This window comes from Mesoplodon bidens, assembly GCF_964165515.1.
Source record: "Mesoplodon bidens genome assembly, chromosome: 16".
In the NCBI taxonomy this organism is placed as follows: Eukaryota; Metazoa; Chordata; class Mammalia; order Artiodactyla; family Ziphiidae; genus Mesoplodon; species Mesoplodon bidens.
This window is the reverse complement of record NC_138173.1, coordinates 78,173,525-78,195,250: the sequence shown is the minus strand read 5'-3', so window position 1 is coordinate 78,195,250 and position 21,726 is coordinate 78,173,525. Positions and strand designations below refer to the sequence as shown.

At 42.9% G+C, this 21,726-nt stretch overlaps 1 protein-coding gene across 5 annotated transcripts in view; it reads left to right on the top strand.

Annotated features, from left to right (window-relative positions):
• Positions 1-236: 236 nt before the first annotated feature.
• LOC308630403 (uncharacterized protein) overlaps positions 237-21,726 on the top strand; it is a 47,446-nt gene continuing 25,956 nt past the window's right edge. The window contains exons 1-2 of one of the 5 annotated variants that reach the window (XR_014017839.1): positions 237-803; positions 1,953-2,049. Coding sequence is in view for 1 of the 5 variants with exons in the window: in XM_081259056.1 (XP_081115182.1) it covers positions 480-803 (324 nt within the window). In the remaining 4 variants the exon portion in view is untranslated. The remainder of the gene's footprint in view (positions 804-1,952; positions 2,050-21,726) is intronic. The other 4 variants (XR_014017840.1, XR_014017841.1, XM_081259056.1 and 1 more) reach the window with 4 other exon arrangements.

Sequence of the window (21,726 nt, the reverse complement as noted above, 5' to 3'; positions counted from 1 at the left end):
ACCAGTATAGAGACTATACTTATCTGGAAAAGAAATGATAAAATGATGGTTTCAACACAGGCATATGCATTTTTGAGTGTTTTTTTAATATCAAATTGGATAAAATGTGTGTATTTCTCAGACAGAAAAGACGTGTCGAGGTAGAAATGTACCTTTCAACTATTCATGGGTACACAAGTACACTGGGGAGATTGTAAAAGTTCAGATTGTGATTCAGTAGGTCCGGTGGGCCTGAGTTCTATTTTTTTAACAAGCTCACTTTTAACTAGTGATGCCACAGTCTCTGATTCATTAACGACAATTGTGAATAGCAGAGACATAATTAGAAAGGTAAAAATTCATATTTAATTTTGAACTTAAAGTGTTTTATGGATTTTACACCTTTAATAGGATAGTAAGCACAGCAGCAACAATCATTTGTGAATATTTACTATAGACCGTGTATCTTTCTAACTTTGTAGTGTAGGACTCCAGGAAAAATGCCTGGGCTGCGGTCACAGTGGGCGGGGCCCTCAGGCCGGGCCGCCCCTCCAGGACCCCCGACGGGGCCCTGCGCTCCTGGCGGCTCCCTCCCCCGGCGCCTCCGTCCCTCCCAGAAGGCCTCGGGGCAGAGCGGTCCCACCCGCTGCGCCCAGAACGGAGCCCGCGTTTCCGCAGAGCTGGAGCTCCCGGCTCGGGGTCTCTTCCCTCCGCCTTCACGGAACTGCCCCGGAGCCCGCGGCGAGGGCGGCCTCACTGACGCTGCCGGCTCTGGAGGGGCCCCGGAGGCCGAAGCCGCGACAGTCGTGCGGACGGCGGGCCGGGTAAGTGGGCGCCGACCCTCCGCCTGGTACGGTGCCCTGGCGGCAGGGCAAGACCAGCTTCTGAGGGGCAGGGGTTCGCTGCCACCCGCCGCTGCTGTGCAGAAAGGGCGGCCCCCAGCGTCTGGTCCCGGGAACTTCGGTCCCTCCTCTCGCCCCTGCCCTCGGCCTGGCTCGCGGGGCCCAGTGGGGCGTGGGGAGGGGGTCGGCCTGAGTGTCCTGAGGGGAAACGGGGCAAGGGAGGCGCAGGGCCCGGCTGCAGCGTCAGCGCGCCTCCCCCCGACTGCGGGGAAGGCGGCTAAAAACTCCTCCCGAGGCTCGCAGGCCCCTTATTCAGCGGAGTCCCTCTGCCCTCCTTCCTCCCTGAGCTAAAGGACCGGGGGGAGGGGACAGGGCAGGGCACTGGCGCAGGTAATGGGGACCATCAGCAGGTGATTGTTAACTAAGGAAAACCGGCTCTCCCAACGTGAGGAATGCAGCGCTTTTCTTTGTTTGCGGAGATGCCAGAGGCTGGGCTCCCTGAATTCCTTCCTTTCATATGCACCTCAGCGCTCTGGGGCCTGCATTCTGTATTTGCATATCCTGAGATCCTCAGGGCTCGCGGCTCACACTGGAGGGCTGCAAGGGCTGATGACTGTGATATCCTTTGTTTACTGAGATGGCAAGAAATATTCCATTTCTCACCGGCTTGAGGGGCACAGAGTGAAAAGGGTAGGAGAATCTCACTCGGCATGTACTTTGGTTTACACATAGATAATATGTACACTTAACTGTGCTACTAGAGGTTCTCAAGTGTGATCAATTGTACTACTGCCCTCTATGGATGCATTTCATGAATATCATAAGATACATGCCTATAGAATTGACTTAATCCATTTAAATAGGATAATGGTCTTTAAAGGAAACATAATAGAAATATAACAAAAAACCCCTTACCACTAAAGGCTGGGTCTGGAGCAACCTAAATAAATGTTCCATTGTTAAAATTTTGAAAGATGTATTCAATAGAAATATCAACAAAAATGACAAATAATGAGGGCAGCAGAATGTTGAAATGTTCTATCTTTATCCTTAAAGTGGCAGAACATCATGTATTAGTAAGCGCTAGGGGCAGAAGATGCCTGATTTTATACCTTTGTCATATTTGTACAGTTGTTTCAACAAGTAACTTAAAGACCAAATGGAAAAAAAGGAGGTTTGTGCCTGAGATCATGTTGATGTGAAACCAGGGATGGCCACCTTGTTCCAGGTGAGTTAAGTTTACCTGGCAGGTAGACCACAGAGCTCCTGAGAAGCAAGGGTTGGAATTTTTCTGCTGGGTGCCCCTTAGGTTCTGTGACTTGACTGATTGTGAGTCATGTTTCGGGAAAGACCTGATCACAGGAAAAGGGTGGGGAAGAGTGATTTGGGGAGCAGCTAACAACATGCATCACGGCTCATGGCTTGAATGAATTTTAAAGAAACAGGAAAACAAATGCTTCTTATGGAATCAGAGAATGTCCAGCCGGACAATCCCAGAAAATGAGGAACACCCATCCCATTTTCCAGATGAGAAAACAGAGGCCCAGCAAGGTGAAATCCCTCACCCAAGTTGCACCCGTCTCTCCTCCCCACTACATGGTTCATGAAAGCACGACTTTTCCTGTCGTGATCACTGCTGAACCCAAAAAAGGACCAGGCATCTAGCCGCTGCTCCAAAAATTTTGGTTGACTGTAGGAATAATGCTATTTCTTTCTTTCTCACTCTTATTCAGGATTGTGCCAAGAACTCCCCAGGCTGCAATGTAATTCGATAAATGTAAATATTAATTGAGTTTTGTTGTGATGAGGACTTAGGCTTTGGAGGTAACAGACTTGGTTCAGATCTTGGTTCTGCCACTCAATAGCTGTTTGGCTTTGGGAAAATTACTAAACCTCTCTGAGCTTATTTCCTCCTTTGTAAAGTGGGGATAAATGTATCTGAGCCAGCAGAGCACCTGCATGAGAGATGTGCACTAAATATTGGTCTTTCTCACTCTCCCACGCCATCTCTGTGCTTCCCAGAGAAGTTGTACAGAAGGATATAGTACTTTTTAAAATTAATTAATTAATTAATTAATTTTTGGCTGTGTTGGGTCTTCGTTGCTGTGCGCGGTCTTTCTCCAGTTGCGGCGAGCGGGGGCTACTCTTTGTTGTGGTGCGCGGGCTTCTCATTGCAGTGGCTTCTCTTGCTGCGCTTGTTGTGGAACACCGGCTCTAGGCACACGGGCTTCAATAGTTGTGGCCTGCAGGTTCACTAGTTGTGGCGCATGGGCATAGCTGCTCCGCAGCATGTGAGATCTTCCCTGACCAGGGCTCGAACCCATGTCCCCTGCGTTGGCAGGCATATTCTTAACCACTGCACCACCAGGGAAGTCCAATATAGTACTTTATAAAGAGGGGTTTTAATTGATTTCAGATAGTGTACCTGTTTCTTGTAGAAAAGATTTTTCCACTATAGAAACATTAACATGCAATAGCACTACAAATGCAGTATTCTATGGGTTAGATATTATCAGTAAATTTTATAAGTAATTGGGCAAAGGCCAAAGCACTAGGTACTGGGGAGTAAGAAGTCTCAAGTCTGGGGTGCCCCCCCACCCCAATTTCAAGAGCAGGGTGTGTTTTTCAAATCCATATTTCATCTGGTCTTTGTTTCTCATCCATCCTCTGTGTCTGCCTTTCACAAAAGGCTCAGATCCTCCACTTTCACACCCTCCTGGCTGGCTGTGCCCCAGCTCCCGTCCTGGAACCTCTGCACGCATGGGTGTGTCTGCTCTCCCTGGGCCTCACCAGCTTTGCCAGGGAGCTGCTGTATCGTGCACTGCTAGCTGTACCCCAGAGTGCCTAGACCCTTCTGGTACATGAAGTACACCCTCATCACCATGAGTGCACGCCCATCCCCTTACCTTATATCCTGCCTCTAAGGCAGGCTTGGGGGTGACTAGTGTGCATTCAGCTATGTGAGGTGCTGGGATCAAAGTGAAGTTCCCAACTTTTGAAGTTGCAGGCTTGAGGGGCACACAGTGATTTAAAGTCGGGTCACCTGACCTAAAGGGGGGGCTGATTGCTTTAAAGCCAGGGCAGCTGACTTAAACCCTGCGTCCCTCCGCTGCAGGACGAGACCAACTTTGGCGCTGCTCGGGTTTGCTCCAAGCCAGCACTGCTGTGCAGGAAGAGCTTCCAGTAGTGCCTTAGTGCGGGGGGGACTTGGTCCGTTGTCTTGCCGCTGCCCTCAGAGCGGGACCACCTTCTCTTCTGGAGGAGAATCAGGGAGGGGGAAGTGCAGAGTCCCGGCTGGAGTTGCGGCACCCCTTGTCTGATGGCAGGGAAGGGGGGACGGGGCTGTGTGGTGTCCTGGGGCTGGACTCACCAGGTCGACTCAGCCTCTCAGCCTCCTAACCTCACCCCACACACCCCACAAGAGTCTCCAATAATATGTAATTGTGCCTTAGGTTCTCGGTCTTCAAACTCATACCCAGGCTCCCAGGTCCCTTGATTTAGCCAATTCCTCTGTGCTCTTTCTTCTATTAGATACAGTCCCAGAGGGAGGGGCTGGGGGATGGGACTGGAGGGACCCCGGCAGCACTGGCCTAGGCTGACTAAAGAGATCCAGGGCCAGCGCTATCACACATGTGCGAGGACCCTTAAGGCACAATCGAGGGGGCCAGTTAGAGGCAGTCCTTGTTGCCTCAAGTGAGTATGGATCACTGTTGGGTGGGGAGCATGCTGACCCCTGAGAAGTACTGTTAGAAGGATGTGTTCCTCCCTCGGCTTCAAGGACGTGGGTGGGCTTCAGGGCTCCATTTCCCCTCCAGACCTCCAGGGCTGACTGCACCCCAGCGGCCTTGCAGACCTGGCTTCCTGTCCCAGAACTTGCCAGGCTCCAGAAGAATCCAGACTGCAGAGATGGTGCTTGAGCGCTCCAGCTTAAGAAGTGCTGTCCCTGGGGACCCAACAGTGGAGGGAGGAAGGGTGAAGGGAGTAGGGGGGTGGGGTTGGGAGGGGTGGCTGCCCTGGGAGATGTTGAGAGAGAAATATCGCCCCCCACACCCCCTGCTCCCTGCAACTGACTGACCCACTGATGCCATAGGATCTCAGGCCCTTTTAGTCAGAGATGCCTCGGTTTCTTTACTCCTGCGTTCAAAACTATGCAAAACCAACTCTTCATCCTCTTGCTGCCTGGCCAGGACTTGTAAAGCACTGTTCTTTTGGAGCACTCGTTCCCTAAACTGCAGTTTGGAGCTGTCCCAGCTATTTAAAGGTGTTCTCCTTAAACTGAGACTAAATCCTACTCTTTTGGGAAAACGCCCTGCACTTCCGAGGAGATCATGTTTTCTGCCCATTCCTTCCTTCTACTTCCCTCTTAAGAAGCCCTGTGCTCAAAGGGCTTGGTGACTTATTTTTTGCTTGATGTCAAAAAGAAACCTTCCCCATGAACCACAAAAATCTTTCCTGGAGCATAGGTGTTTCAAAACCATGACCGTGTTTTGCAGTCAGTATACACTGGGTAGACTGCCTAGCAGTCCCTCCAAGAGCCAGAGGTGAGCGTAATCAACTTATCTGATTGGATGCCCTTCAAGTTTAGGAAGGTCCCATTCTTATGCCCCAGCAGATAAGACAGGGCCCTGGATGGCTGTGGCTGTGATTAGATAACTTCTGACGATTTTATTTCCCTTACTGAGCTGCTGCTTCTAGGTTAAATTCATTTTATTACCTGTCCTTTTTTTTTTTTTTTTTTGCGGTACGCGGGCCGCTCACTGTTGTGGTTTCTCCCGTCGTGGAGCACAGGCTCCGGACGCACAGGCTCAGCGGCCATGGCTCATAGGCCTAGCCGCTCCGCAGCATGTGGGATCCTCCCGTACTGGGGCATGAACCTGTGTCCCCCGCATTGCAGGCGGACTCTCAACCACTGCGCCACCAGAGAAGCCCTACCTGTACATTTTTAAAGAAAGACTGAAAAAGTCACTGTAATAGGTCAGGAGTCTGAGCTCAGGGTTAGTGAAAGGTACTCACAGGGAGGAAGGTGGATAAACATAGGTGCGTAAAATAGGAGGGTTGGCAAGTACAGCCAGGACGACCGGGTTCACCGTACGCACTAATAAAGGCCAGAATCTCCTCATTTATCTCTGGTGGGAAGTTCTGATGGTTTCTCAGGATCAAACTCAAATCATATTCAAACTAGGGGGCTTCCCAGAAGGCGCTGAAGCACCGGCAGAGCCCACCTGCGCTCCCACCTTGGCACTCCAGGATCAGAGTTGGGTTTGGAGATGGGGTTGCTGTAACCCCAAGGAGGTGAGCAGAGAGGAGGAGTTGATTACCGGTCTCCTCTGACTCTCTGGCCCAAATTGCCTGGCTTCACGGGGGGGCAGAGTTTTGCTTTGAGCAACTTATGGGGCACTTCCAGACTGGTGGGGTTGCCCAGTGGCCCGACAGTCTGACAGGCTGGCTGCGGTGTGACCGCCCTTTGTTTCTTCAGAATCTGTTCATCAGGAGGTGCATGGTTGCGGAAGCCCATTCACCGCCCCCCACCGAGGGCGATGGCACCTTCCCTGGCTTTACCCTATGATCACCAGGTACTTGAAATGAATGCAAGGTTTTTGACTTCAAGGAAGAGCTCACATAACCCCTTCTGCCTCATAATGTGTGGGATTTACTATAATGGAAGGACATTATAAAGAACAGGTAGAAAACCCACCTGTTGGTCTCCATGTAGGAGTTTATTTTGCGTGAATCTCTCCTACACGAGTAGATAGCAGAGGTTTATTTTTGTTCCCGTGTGTGTAGTTGTGGCAGAGGACGTAGGTATGGTGGTTTGAAGCCCTCAAAGAAATATTCTCAGAATTCTCAAGACTTCTCTTTATTGGAACCGAAAGAGACCTGGAAAAGGAGGAAAAGCAAAGGAGGAGGGAGAACGAATGGCTGTTTCTCGGTAAATTCACCTTCCTGGTTGATTTTTCTGTCTTCTCATTTCTTTTAACTTCTATGTATGTCTAATGGAATGATGTAGAAAGGCTGATTTTTATGCTTTAAAAGGTTTTACAAGGGCTTCCCTGGTGGCGCAGTGGTTGAGAGTCCGCCTGCCGATGCAGGGGACAAGGGTTCGTGCCCCGGTCTGGGAAAATCCCACATGCTGCGGAGCAGCTGGGCCCGTGAGCCATGGCCGCTGAGTCTGCGCGTCCGGAGCCTGTGCTTCGCAACGGGAGAGGCCACAACAGTGAGAGGCCCACGTACCGCACAAAAAAAAAACAAAAAAAAAAACAAAAAAAAAAGGTTTTACATCACAAAGAAACTAGAAGTGGCTAACAGAACTTATTCACATCAATGTTACATAGAGACTTTGATATTAAATTTGTATACTAAAATGGGTTAATCCAAATTTTCTCTTTCTTTTTGAGTGAATATTTCTAACATATTTTTGTAGATAATAATTTATCCTAGATATACAAAATTGTGAGAATGGGTACCATTTTTCACCACTTAAATGATTTCTTTTAAATGAATAGATCATACACTTTAAAGGCCAAAGTTGTCTTACATGTTGTTTTTTAATTCCTTGATTTCCAAAACTTGTGTTTATTTAATTGATTTCTATCTAATAATCTCTCTCCTTGTTTCTTACTTTATATTTTATTGATCTATAGTTAATTTACATTATTATATTAGTTTCAGAGGTACAACATAGTGATTCATAAATGTTTAGGTTCTTCTCCATTTATACTTATTATAAAAGAGTGGCTCTATTCCCCATGCTATACAGAACGTCACTGTAGATTATTGATTTTATACATAGTGGATTCTTCCTCAGAATCTCCTACCACTATTTTGCTCCTCCACCCTGTCTCTCCCTGCTGGTAACCACTAGTCTGTTCTTTAATCTGTGAGTCTGTTTCATTGTTGTTGTTGTTGTATTCAATGTTTTAGATGCCACGTGTAAGTGATAACCTACCAGGCTTGTTTTCTCTGCGGCTTATTTTACTAAGCATAATACCCTCCAAGTCCATCCATGTTCTTGCAAATAGCAACATTTCATTTTTTGCTGAAGTCATCGTAAATATCATTTTTTTATCCCCTAACCTATTGATGAACACTTAGACTCTATATCTTGGCTATGGCAAATAACACTGTTATGAACATTGGTGTGCAGTTATTTTTTTTTTAAATAGTGTTTTTGTTTTCTTCTGATATACCCAAGAGGGAAATTGCTGGATATTATGGTAGTTCTATTTTTAGTTTTTTGTGGAACCTCCATTCTTCTTTCCACAGTAGCTGCACTACTTCACATTCACATCAAGAGTTTACAAGAGTTTCCCTTTCTCCACATCCTCACTAACCTTTGTTATTTGTGACCTTTTTGATGACAGCCATTCTGACAAGATTGAGGTGATATATCTCATAGTTTTGATTTGCATTTTATTGCCGATTAGCTATGTTTAGCATCTTTGTGCATTCTGGCTGTCTATCTGCATTTTTTCCTTGGAAAAATGTCTATTTAAGTCTTCTCATTTTTTAAAAAAATATTTTGGGTGCAGTTCTGATATTGAGTTGTATGTGCTGTTTCTGTAGTTTAGATATGAACCCTTGCTTGGTCATCTTTTTGGTGTTAACCTCTTATCATGTGCAAATATTGTCTCTCCTTCAGCAGGTTGTCTTTTCATTTTGTCTTTGGTTTCCTTTGCTGTGCAAAATCTTTTAAGTTTAGTGAAGTCCCATTTGTTTATTTTTGCTTTTGTTTCATTTGCCTTAGTAGACTGAACGCAAAACTGTTGCTATCATTTATGTTGAAGAATGTTCTGTATTTTCCTCTCGGGGTTTTATGGTCCTACATTTAGGTCTTTATTCAGTTTTGCATTAATTTTATATACGGTGTGCTAAAATACTCTAATTTTAGTCTTTTCCATGTAGCTGACCAGTTTTCCTAGTACCACTTATTGAAGAGACAGTTCTTTCTCCATATTGCCTGCTTTGTCATAAATCAATTAAATATACGTGTGTGGGCTTATTTCTGGGATCTCTATTCTATTCCAGTGATCTTTGTGTCTGTTTTTGCTCCGGTCCGATGCTCTTTGATTACTGTCGCTTTGCAGTATAATCTGAAGTAAAGGTGCCTGATGCCTCCAGCTCTGTTCTTCCTCAAGATTGTTTGGCTATTTGGGGTCTTTGTGTTTCTATACAAATTTTAAAATTACTTTTTCAAGTTCTGTGAAAATGCTTTGGTATTCTGATAGGGATTGCATTAAATCTGTAGATTGTCTTTGGCAGTATGGTTATTTTAACAGTATTAATTCTTCCAGTCCATGCACCTGCTATATTTTCTCATCTTTTTCTGTTGCCTTCAACTTCTTTCACCAATGGCTGATACATTTCTGAGTACATGTCTTTTACCTGCTTAGGTGTGTTTGTTCTTAGGTATCTTATTATTTTTAGTGTGATTGCATATGGTATTGTTTTCTTAATTTTTTTCTTTCTGACATCTTTGAGTTTTGTTTTTTTCTTCTTTTTCTAATTCCTTCAGGTGTAATGTTAGGTTGTTTATTTGATATTTTTCTTGTTTCCTAAGAATAAGCTTTTATCACTATAACTTCCCCCTGTGAACTGCGTTGGCTGTGTCCCATAGATTTTGGATCACTGTGTGTTCATTTTCATTTCTCTTGGGTATTTTTAGAATCCCTCTTTAATTTCTTCACTGTTCCTTTTTTCCCCTTTTATTCATCTGTGATGTGAGGACTACCTTTAATATGATGTTTGGATTTCTTTCAGTTTGTGTGTGTGTGTGTGTGTGTGTGTGTGTGTGTGTGATTATTTAAGTTGCTGAGCTCTTAGTTTCACGTGGACACTAACAACCCTGCATTGTTACTCTGCTCCCCCACAGTTACTGAATTTGACCTTATATTTTACATCTACTTGTTTTGTGTGTCCCTTAACTTCTTATTGTGAATATAGATGATTTTATTACTGTTTTCTTTCATCCTTCCTATTAGCTGTGTACGTGGTTGATTTACCTCCTTTGTTGAATATTTGCCTTATCCAATGAGGTTTTTCCGTTAGTAAGTTTCCTTTTCTAATTTTTATGTTTCAGTCATGGCCTTTTCTTTTTCACTGAGAAAAGCCCCTTTAAGATTTCTCATAAAGCTGGTTTGGCGATGCTGTGCTCTTTTAGTTTTGCTTCTCTGTAAAACTTTAGATCTCACCATCAAATCTGAAGGAGAGCCTTGCTGGGTAGAGTATTTTTGGTTATAGGCTTTTCCCTTTCATGACTTTAAATATACCATGCCACGCCCTTCTGGCATGCAGAGGTTATCCTGAAAAGTCAGCTGATAACTTAATGCAAGTTCCATGTTTGTAACTTGTTGCTTTTCCTTTGCTCCTTTTAATAGTGTCTTTTTATCTTTATTTTTTTGCCATTTTAATTACAATGAGTCTTGGTGTGGTCCTCTTTGGGTTGATCCTGTTTTGGCCTTACTGTTTTTACTGGACTTGGATGTCTGTTTTCTTTCCCAGGTTATGGAAGTTTTCAGCTCTTATGTCTTCAGGTATGCTCTACACTGCTTTCTCTTTCCTTTTTGCTTCTGGGACCAGTATAATGCAAATATTAGTACACTTGATGTTTCACATGTCTGTTCAACTTTCTTCATTTCATTTTAATCTATTGTTTTACAGTTCATCTTCAGTGATTGCCAGTACTCTGTCCATCAGTTTTCTGATTCATTCCTCTGTCATTTAGTCTACAGTAGTTTCCTTTTAGTGTATTTTTCATTTCAGTTATTGTATTCCTCATCTCTGTTTTATTGTTCTTTAGTGCTCTAACTCTTTTTAAAAAAATTCTTCCTTCTTGCTCTGGTCGTCCATTCTTCTCCTGAGTTCTTTGATCATCTTTATAGTCATTACCTTGAACTATTTTTTGAGGAGATTGGCTACCTCCACTTCACTTAGATCTTCTTCTGAGTTCTTATCTTGTTCCTTCATTTGGATCGTGTTTCAGTGTCACCTCATTTTTCTTAACTTGCTGTTTTTATTGCTATGTATGTAGTATGTTCGTTACATTTCCTGACCTTCTAGAAGTGGCCTTTTGTAGGAGAGGTCCTATGTGTCCCTGAAGCCCACTGTCCCCTGGTCACTAGAACTATATGTTCTAGGTGTAGCCCCTATGTTGGCTACTTGGGCTCTTCTATTGTGGTGGGCTGACTACTGTGGGTGGTCTGGTAGGCTTGGCTGCCCCCAGACTGCTTGTTTGACAGACTCTGCCTTGTATGGAGGCTGTCTGTGCTGCTTGGTGAGGCTAAATCATAAGGCAGTTGGCTGCACGACTCTGTGGGACACCAAATCTAGTGCTGGTTCACTTATGGGTAGAATTGCAGTCCAGGTGATATCAGGGCTAGTGCCCAGTCACTGCGGTGATGCTGGCTACTGGGAGGAAGACACAGGTCCTGAGTTCTGGCTGCAGGGCCCAGGAGTCTCAGAGTTGGTGTTGGATCACTGTTCCTGACACAGCTGTCTGCAGGGTCTGGGGTATCCCTAATCTTGTGCTGTCATTCTGATGGGCAGGGTCAAGACCCAAGTGAGTCCATGGCTGCTTGTGGCCTGCAAGTGAGTGTTCTGGTCACACAGGCTGCTGGGCTGTGGTATTCCTGGAGCTGGTGTGTGCCTGTTGGTGTATGAGGCTGATCCCACTGCTAGAGCAGATTTGCTGTTGGGTAGGTCCAAGCTCCATCCACTCCCTGTGCAGTAATCACCTGCCGACGGTGAGACTGATTCCAAGGCCAGAGCAGGCTCACTTGTCAGAGGGGCCAAGGACTCTGGGGCTGGTGCCTCTCCACTTAGGTGTGGAGGCTGGTCCTGGGGCTTTTGGTTGCTGGGCCCATGTCCAGCGGCAGCTGTGCATTGAGAGGGTCTGAAAGCAGCCTGTTTGCTGGTGGATGGGGCTATGCCCCTGCTCAGTTAGTTGCTTGGCCTGCAGCATCCTAGTACTTGTGTCTATAGTCTGGTGGAAATGGGTAGGGCTAGACCCTGAGGCTAAAAAGATAGAGGGAGGACTCTGAAATTATGCTTGCTGGTACCAGTGGCCACGAGGTAGAAGGAGCTCCCCCAAGTGGCTGCTGCCAGTGTCTATGTCCCTGAGGCTGTGCTGTAGTTGCCTCTGGACTCTCTGGGAGACTCTCCAAGATCAGGAGGTAGGTGTGACCCAGGATCCGTTCAAATGAGTCATACCTGAGGTTTCTAAGGAGTTATATACACAGTTGCTATTTGGATTGCTTGTTGATGAAGATAAGTGGAAAAACTAGAGTCGTTTCCAAGTGTAGGTAAGATATAATGAGAGGATGGAGGTGGGAAGTAGGGAGGCCCAGAGAAAAGTGGGAAGGTCATACTGGGCCAAGATGGTGGTAATATCCAGCAGAATGGATGGTAGGGCAGACTGTGGTTTCATCTTTTTTATTTCGGCTCCCCACCTCATCCTTAATAATTCTTTGGGAATATTTCATTGCTCTGTGATGCAGGTACAGAATTCGAGTGAGGAGACTACACCCTCAGCGTCCAGCTGTCTGAGTCCTCAGTGTGCTTCAAATGATGGAGAACTATTGCTTCTTTATGAGAAGAGTTAGTACCTCATAGCTAAGCTTTAGCTGGAGCTTATGCAGGATTGATTCCAATTTATATATACTTTTGGCATGGAGGTTCCTCCTCCTCTTTTCTTGACCGTTATGAAATGAGTCTGTATTTCTCAATGTTTGTGTATATCAGATAAATACATTAAAGGAATCTTATATATTGCTCCCTACATAGTTTGCTCTTTCTTGTTTCTCTTTTACCTTTACTAAATTAGCACAGTGAGAGACCGTGCAATGTTCTAATCAGGAGAGATTAGAACATCATATTTCTAGAGAGGTTGGTGGGACAGAGCAGGGGTCCCAGTGAGAATCAAAGCTTCTGTTTCTACTTGGAAGTGTACCTGTATAGAGTAGAGGGTTCCAGGAAATATCCTAGATTATTGAAATGTCCCTGCGGGAGATCATTAAGAGAGGCAGGATCTGGTACCAGATCAGTGCACTATGACATGTTTGTCAGTCATCTGGTGTGAGATTCTCAGAGCCAATCCCATATGGTAAGGCTGAGTGCAGAGTATGAAGCACCTGTGAAAGCCTTTGATTGAATGTTAAAGATGAAGCTCTGATTTTGGGGAGAATTTTCTTACCTGACTGAATGTCACCCTTCTGTGGGGATGAGATTCTGTGCTTTTCTTCTCTTGATGACCACTGACTGAAAGTCATTAGAGGATCATGTCTAGACAGCATTCTTTATTTAATTTCTTAAAGAAGAAAACATAGAAAACATTTTTATCCACTTTCAAATTGAGGATCAAGGGGAATGACATCAGTGAAAATGTCACAGTAGGGAGCTCTAGCTTGTGTCCATCACCAGAAACACTGACATACGTGGTAAAACCTGTCAGAATGATCTTATCAACACATGTAAGTTTTCTTTTCTTTTCACCCTGTAGATTTATCTTTCACTGAAACTTAACTTACTACAAGATGTGGAGAATAAACAGGGAAGTAGAAACTGCATTTCCTGATGAGAGAATCACTAAGTCACATTAGTTGTTCTGAGCTATGTCTTACTCACCGTGACTGTAATTAAAACAAACAAACAAACAAAACACTTTTTTTTTGGTAAGTCAGTTCTGACATTTCCTCGTTAAAGACAAGGTAACAGATACAGATTTAGATCTACCAGAATTGAGCAAAATGTTGATTGTACCTGTGCTGCATATATGAGCATGACCTGCTACAAATCTTCATTATACTTATTGCCACAACTGACAAATTCACTTTGGCCACTCCTGATATGTTGCATGTAAGGAATGCATAGGACACTAACCCCAGCTGGTCACAGGTAAACTCTGCCACGTGGATTACCGCATGTTTTCCTGCTGGAAGACCACACATTCTCGAGTATCATGACTGCAGAGTATGTGGGCTCTTCTTTTTTTTGGATAAAGGTTAGATAATCACCTAATTTTATGAGAAATATATAAATTGTATTTGCATATTCTTCAGGTTTTTATTTATCCATTCTCTTTCAAGGCCTAAGTGCAAATATTAAAGTGATTTCCAAGAGGGTGGTAAATAAGACAGCTACGTTTATGCTCCAAAATTAGCAATAAAGCATAATACAATTGTAAATTCATTAATGTGTGATTACTATGTAGATACTATGTAAATGCAATTTTAGTAATGCTTTGTGGAGAGCTTCAGAATCTAGGTATTTAAAAAAAAAAGAAGAAGGAGTTTTTGAAACTCTCAGGGAATTATATAGAAGTTTTTGTGTCTATAATTATCAATCTGGAATAATGCATTTTCTCAGAAATAAACTAGGCATAAAATTGTAGGAAAAAACTTCATGAAATGAAAGAGCATGTGAGATGGGCATACAAGAAAAAGAATATTCTCAGAGAATAATGAACAGTGTGAAGTTAATGAACAGTGTGAAGTTAATGAACAGTGTGAAGTTCAGCAGAAGTGTAATACAGAAGTGTAATACAGAGTAAAACTTTGGAGAGCCTAATTATGAGTTCCTCATATTGCATCTTTGGAGAGACGGTAGTCATTTGAAATATGATGTTATAAGATGATGTTAACATACTTAAATACTTTCGTTTAGAAATGACCACTTAGAACCAGAATAAATGATAGAGAGCACAAAATTATGTTTTTGTTGATTTTTGAAGATCTCAGGTGAGTGCTGATAATTTAAATATATATGATGTCAGGCTTCCCTGGTGGTGCAGTGGTTGAGAGTCCGCCTGCCGATGCAGGGGACACGGGTTCGTGCCCCGGTCCAGGAAGATCCCACATGCCACGAAGCGGCTAGGCCTGTTAGCCATGGCCTCTGAGCCTGCACGTCCGGAGCCTATGCTCCACAATGGGAGAGCCCACAACACTGATAGGCCCACGTACTGCAAAAAAAAAAACAAAAACAAAAAAACAAAAAAACATGGTGTCTTTCACTGCAAAATAAAGGAGCTGTGGAGGATTCCTGGAATGAATGTCAATATTATGACAATAGTATGAGTGTGTTTCATGTTTGGTAATTACAATCATTGTTGCTTTTGCTGTGGTCATCCATTTACAATGTTTGGTGTCAGTTGATTTTTCTCTTGTAAAAATAAAATGCAGTCTGTGTGTGTGGAAAAAAAACATACATGATGTCGTGATAAAGTTGTATGTAATTTGAGATCTGGCAAAAAGCATTTCTTTTCTGTAATGCTAGGATGCTAATTGGACATTTTTGCAAGAAAGAAATTTCAGGATGCAAATCTCGTGTCTCTAACGTGGGAAGCCAGTTCATGGTGGAACATTCTATTAAACTTGTGTGAATGCAGAAATATTTCTTTGGAAGAAAGAGATCATGAATCCCTTTTTAACAGTTAGTGGTTTATAGTATACCGAATGAGCAAAATGGGTATTTCTGAACTTTAGAAAAAAATAATATAGTTTTTCTGCATTTATATTATGCAGCTGATATAGAATATCAAAAATTCTTTATTTTGAAAAACAATGTAATCAATTTGACATAATTCATATATATTGAACCTGTGGTACACACACAATAAAGCACACATTCAAAAAATCTTTTTCACTTAAATATTTTCTAGTGTAGTTGATTTACAACGTTGTGGTATTTTAAAATACATGTTTATTAGAGTATAATTGCTTTATAACACTGTATTAGTTTCTGCTTTACAACAAAGTGAATCACCTATATGTATACATATATCCCCATATCCCCCCGTCTTGAGGCTCCCTCCCAGACTCCCTATCCCACCCCTGTGGGGGACATAAAGCGCCGAGCTGATCTCCCTGTGCTATGCGGCAGCTTCCCACTAGCTCTTTTCCATTTGGTAGTGTATATATGTCAGTGCTACTCTCTCACTACGTCCCTGTGTCCCCTTCAGCCCTGTGTCCTGAAGTCCGTTCTCTGCATCTGTGTCTTTATTCCTGCCCTGTCACTAGGTTCGTCAGTACCATTTTTCTGAATTCCATATATATGTGTTCACATACAGTATTTGTTTTTCTCTTTCTGACGTACTTCACTCTGTATGACAGACTCTAGGTCCAACCACCTCACTACAAATAACTCAATTTTATTCCTTTTTATGGCTGAGTAATACTCCATTATATATATAGACCATATCTTCTTTCTATATTCCTCTGTTGATGGACATTTAGGTTGGTTCTATGTCCTGGCTATTGTAAATAGTGCTACAGTGAACATTGTGGTACATGTATCTTTTTGAATTATGGTTTTCTCCAGGTATATGCTCAGTAGTGGGATTGCTGGGTCATATGGTAGTTCTATTTTTAGCTTTTAAGGAACCTCCATATTGTTCTCCATAGTGACTGTATCAGTTTACATTCCCACCAACAGTGCAGGAGGGTTCCCTTTTCTCCACACCCTCTGCAACCTTTATACATTATTGTATTAATTTCTGCTGTGCAGCAAAGTGATTAAGTCATATATATATATGTATGTGTATATATATATATATATATATATATATATATATTCTTTTCCATTATGGTTTATCAGAGGATACTGAATATAGTTTCCTCTGCTGTACAGTAGGTCTTTGTGGCTTGCCTATCCTATGTAGAATAGTTTGCTTCTGCTATTCCAAAACTCCCAATCTTTCCATCACTCTCTCCTTGGCAACCACAACTCTGTTTTCTATATCTGTGTGTTTGTTTCTGTTTTGCTGACATGTTCATTTGTGTCCTGTTTTCGATTCCACATGTAAGTGATATTATATGGTATTTGTCTTTCTCTTTATGACTTACCTCAGTTAGTATCATTATCTCTATGTCCATCCATGTTGCTGCAAATGGCATTATTTCATTCTGTTTTATGTCTGAGTAATATCTATTGTATACGTATACCACACTTTCTTTATACATTCATTTATTAATGAACATTTAGGTTGTTTCCATGTCTTGGCTATTATAAATAGTGCTTCTATGAACATAGGGTTTTATATATTTTTTTGAATTATAATTTTGTCTAGATATATGTCCAGAAGTGGGATTGCTAGATCATATGGCAACTCTCTTTATAGTTTTTTTGCGGAACCTCCATACTGTTTTCCATAGTGGCTGCACCAACTTACATGGCCACCAACAGTGCTGAGGGGTTCCCTTTTCTCCATACCCCATCCAGCATTTGTTAATTGTAGATTTTTTTTAATGATGGCCATTCTGATCAGTGTGAAGTGATACCTCATTGTAATTTGGATTTGCATTTCTCTAATAATTAGTGATGATTAGCATCTTTTCATGTGCCTATTGGCAATCTGTATGTCTTCTTTAGAGAAATGTTTATTTAGGTCTTCTACCCATTTTTCCATTGAGTTATTTGTTATATTGTTATTGAGTTGTAGGAGCTGTTTGTATAGTTTGTAAATTAAGCCGTTGTCAGTCTCATCATTTGCTAATATTTTCTCCCAGCCCATAGGTTGTATTTTCATTTTGATTATGGTTTCCTTTGCTGTGCAAAAGCTTATAAGTTTGATTAGTCCCTGTTTCTTTTTTGCTTTTACTGTAAGTCCGCTACGTATGAACAAGTTCTGTTCCAAGAGTGCGTTTGTAAGTCCAATTTGTTTGTAAGTCCAACAAAGTTAGCCGAGGTACCCAGGTTACACAGTCGGCTATATGGTATTGTACCATAATAGGTTTATAATACTTTTCACACAAACAGTATATAGGAAACAAACACAAAAACAAAGAAGACATTTTTAGTCTTACAGTACAGTGACTTGAAGAGTACAGTAATACAGTACAACAGCTGGGATACTGGGGCTGGCATCGAGGGAACAGGCGAGAAGAGTTACTGATTGGAGGAGGGAGAGGAGATGGGAGGTGGTAGAGGTGAAGGATTATCAGCAGTGGGAGACAGGGGGCAAGCTCCAATTTCACTCATACCTGACATTGATGACACAGGTTCTGGTTCCTTGCTGGATTTAATTCTATCTACCCTCTTGAAAAACTGACCCATTGATGTCTGGGTCGTAGCTCGTTTCTTCTCATCATAGATGATGACACGGTAGCACTGGTTTGCGTTCTGAATGGCTGCTGCCACCTTTGGGTACCAATGTAGGTTCGAGCCCTGTGCCTCAGAAACTAACAGTGCCTCCTCAAAGTTAGAAAATTCCCTTGGCATTTTCTGTGTCATGAATCTCTTCAGTTCTTCAGTTACTTCTTCTTCCTCCTGTCCCTCTTCATCCTTTCTCTGCGCCTCCAATTCCATCAGTAAGCTCCTCATGTTGCACAGCAAGGAGTTCAATGAAACCGTCCTCTTGCAGATCTAGCTCCAGCTTCTCGCTGAGGGTCACTACGTTGCTGAAGACCTCTTCAGACTTCTGATCTGCCTTCTCAAATCCACAAACATCATGAACAAACTGTGGGCAAAGGTTCTTCCAAACCCCATTCATGGTGACCACCATACACTCACACCATGCAAAGCCAATGTTTTTTATGGCCTTGTAGATGTTATAGTCCTTCCAAAATTGTCCCTAGGTTCTTCCTGATTTCTCACTTACCTCTACTGCCTGACAAAAAGTGTGACATCATAAATAAGATTTCTTGAAAGTCGCTATAACTTCCTTGTCCATAGGATGGATGAGCAATGCAGTATTCGGTGACAGATGCACTACTTTGACGTTGGGAAAAGTCATCCATGAAAGGGGGGTGGCCCAGAGCATTGTCGAGCAGCAAAAGAATGTTTTTCTGGGACGTCCTTCTCCGAGCAATATTTCTCTACATCTGGGATAAAGTGTTGGCAAAACCAGTCCTGGAATGTGGCCTGTGTAATCCAGGATTTGGGGCTATGCTTCCACACAATAGGAAGAGAGTCATTGGCTATGTTTTTAAGGGTTCTTGGGTTCTCTGAATGATAAACTAAGAGAGGCTTCAGCTTCATATCACTGGAAGAATTGCCACCAAACAACAGTTAGCCTATCCGTTGCCGCTTTACAGCCCGGCCTCAACTTTTCCTTCTTACTGATGTAACTTCGGTCTGGCATCCTCTTCCAGTGCAGTTGTGTCTCATCCACATTAAACACCTGGTTGGGTAAATGCACACCGTTATCAATAATTTCTCAAAGTGTTTCAGGAAGTTCCTGGACAGCTACCCTATCTGCACCTGCTGCCTCTCCACTTACTTTTACCTTGTTGAGGTTGGCTCTACTCTTGAACCGATGAAAACAGCCATGGCTGGCATTAAAAAATATGCCCTCGGGCCTCCCTGGTGGCGCAGTGGTTGAGAGTCCGCCTGCCGATGCAGGGGATACGGGTTCGTGCCCCGGTCTGGGAGGATCCCATATGCCGCGGAGCGGCTGGGCCCGTGAGCCATGGCCGCTGGGCCTGCGCGTCCGGAGCCTGTGCTCCGCAACAGGAGAGGCCACAGCAGTGAGAGGCCCACATACCGCAAAAAGAAAAAAAAAAAAAAAAAAAAATATGCCCTCTGATTCTTTCCCGTGTTTCTTCTTCAAGTCTTCATAAAGGCTTTTAGCTTTCTCTTGAATCACCATAAGCTGAGCAGGATTTAGCGCTGATGTTGATCCTGCACCTGCACACTGAGAAGTTTCTCCATCTCCTCCATCACTTTTCCGTGCTTCTTTGATATTTTGTCATGAGCATTGAATATTATATTGGCTGTGGGTTTGTCATAATTAGCTTTTATTATGTTGAGATGTTTCCTTTATACCCATTTTAGTAAGCGTTTTTGTCATGAATGGATGTTGAAGTTTCTCAAATGCTTTTTCGGCATCTATTGAGATGATCATTTGTTTTGTGTTTTTCCTTTGTTGATGGAGTGTATCGTGTTGATTGATTTGCATATGTTGAAACAACTTTGTGACACGGGGGTGAATCAGATTCGATCATGGTGTATGATCCTCTTATGTGCTGTCAGATTCGGTTTTCTAATATTCAGTTGAGAATTTTTGCATCCATATTTATCAGAGATATTGGCCTGCAGTTTTCTTTTTTGCTAGTGTCTTTCTCTGTGTTTTTTTTTAAGTCTTTATTGAATTTATTACAGTATTGCTTCTGTTTTATGTTTTGGTTTCTTATTTGTGAGGCATGTGGGATCTTAGCTCCACCACTAGGCATTGAACCCACATCCCCTGCACTGGAAGGCAAAATCTTAACTACAGGACCACCAGAAAAGTCCCCATCTGTGTTTTTTTATTTTTAAGTAAATTTCTTTATTTATTTATTTTTGGATGCATTGGGTGTTTGTTGCTGTGAACGGGCTCTCTCTAGTTGTGGCGAGTATGCGTTACTCTTCGTTTTGGTGTGCGGGCTGTTCACTGCACTGGCTTCTTTTTTGCAGAGCATGGGCTCTAGGTGTGTGGGCTTCAGTAGTTGTGGCTATCAGGCTCAGTAGTTGTGGCTCGTGGGCTTTAGAGCACAGGCTCAGTAGTTGTGGCACACAGGCTTAGTTGCTCCATGGCATGTGAGATCTTCCCGGACCAGGGCTTGAAACTATGTCCCCTGCATTGGCAGATGGATTCTTAACCACTGTGCCACCAGGGAAGTCCCCCCCCATCTGGTTTTGATATCAAGGTGATGGTGGCTTCATAGAATGTCATTGGATGTATTCCTTAATCTTCAATCTTTTCGAAGAGTTTCAGAAGAATCAGTGTAAGTTTTGCTTTGTATATTTGGTAGAATTTGCCTGTGAAACCATCTGATCCTAGATTTTTGTGGGTAGGGAGTTTTTGTAAATTACAGTTTCTATTTTGCTTGTAGTGATCAGTCTGTTCAAGTTATCTATTTCTTCTTGATTCAGTTTTGTTTGGCTGTAAAAAACAACATATATATATATATATATATATTTTTTTTTTTTTTTTTTTTTTTTTTTTTTGCGGTACGCAGGCCTCTCACTGCTGTGGCCTCTCCCGTTGCGGAGCACAGGCTCCGGACGCGCAGGCTCAGCGGCCATGGCTCATGGGCCCAGCCGCTCCGCGGCATGTGGGATCTTCCCGGACCGGGGCACGAACCCATGTCCCCTGCATCGGCAGGCGGACTCTCAACCACTGCGCCACCAGGGAAGCCCACAACATATATTTTTAAGTTATGTTAGCAGCTAAATACTTACCATGTATTAGACCACAAAAGAGCAAAGAAAAAAATATTAAAGTATTTTTTCAAATAGAAAAAGTATTGAAATATTTTTAAGAAATTGGGATAATAGTACTAGTTACAATAATGACAAATTGTTCTGAAATTAAACACTACTTTATCTAAGATGCATATCATATGCTTATCGTTTTACTGTTTTTAAATACATGGAATGTTTTCACCTTTCTAAAGTAATTATTTTATTTTACCTGTATATTGGGAAAAAATTTTAGTTGCACATAATATAAAAAATTACACTTTAATAGGAGACATTAATCCATTTACCTTTGCTGTAGTATTGAAAATACTTAGGTTTAGAGTTACCATGTTATTGAGTACCCATTTTTTATTTATTTATTTATTTATTTATTTATTTTTTGCGGTACGCGGGCTTCTCACTGTTGTGGCCTCTCCCGTTGCGGAGCACAGGCTCCAGACGTGCAGGCTCAGCAGCCATGGCTCACGGGCCTAGCTGCTCCATGGCATGTGGGATCTTCCCAGGCCAGGGCACGAACCCGCGTCCCCTGCATCGGCAGGCGGACTCTCAACCACTGCGCCACCAGGGAAGCCCTATTTATTTATTTTTAAAGAGACTTAATTTGGGGGAGGTATAAATTATTTATTTATTTATTTATTTTTAGCATCTTTATTGGACTATAATTGCTTTACAATGGTGTGTTAGTTTCTGCTGTATAACAAAGTGAATCAGCTATACATATAAATATATCCCG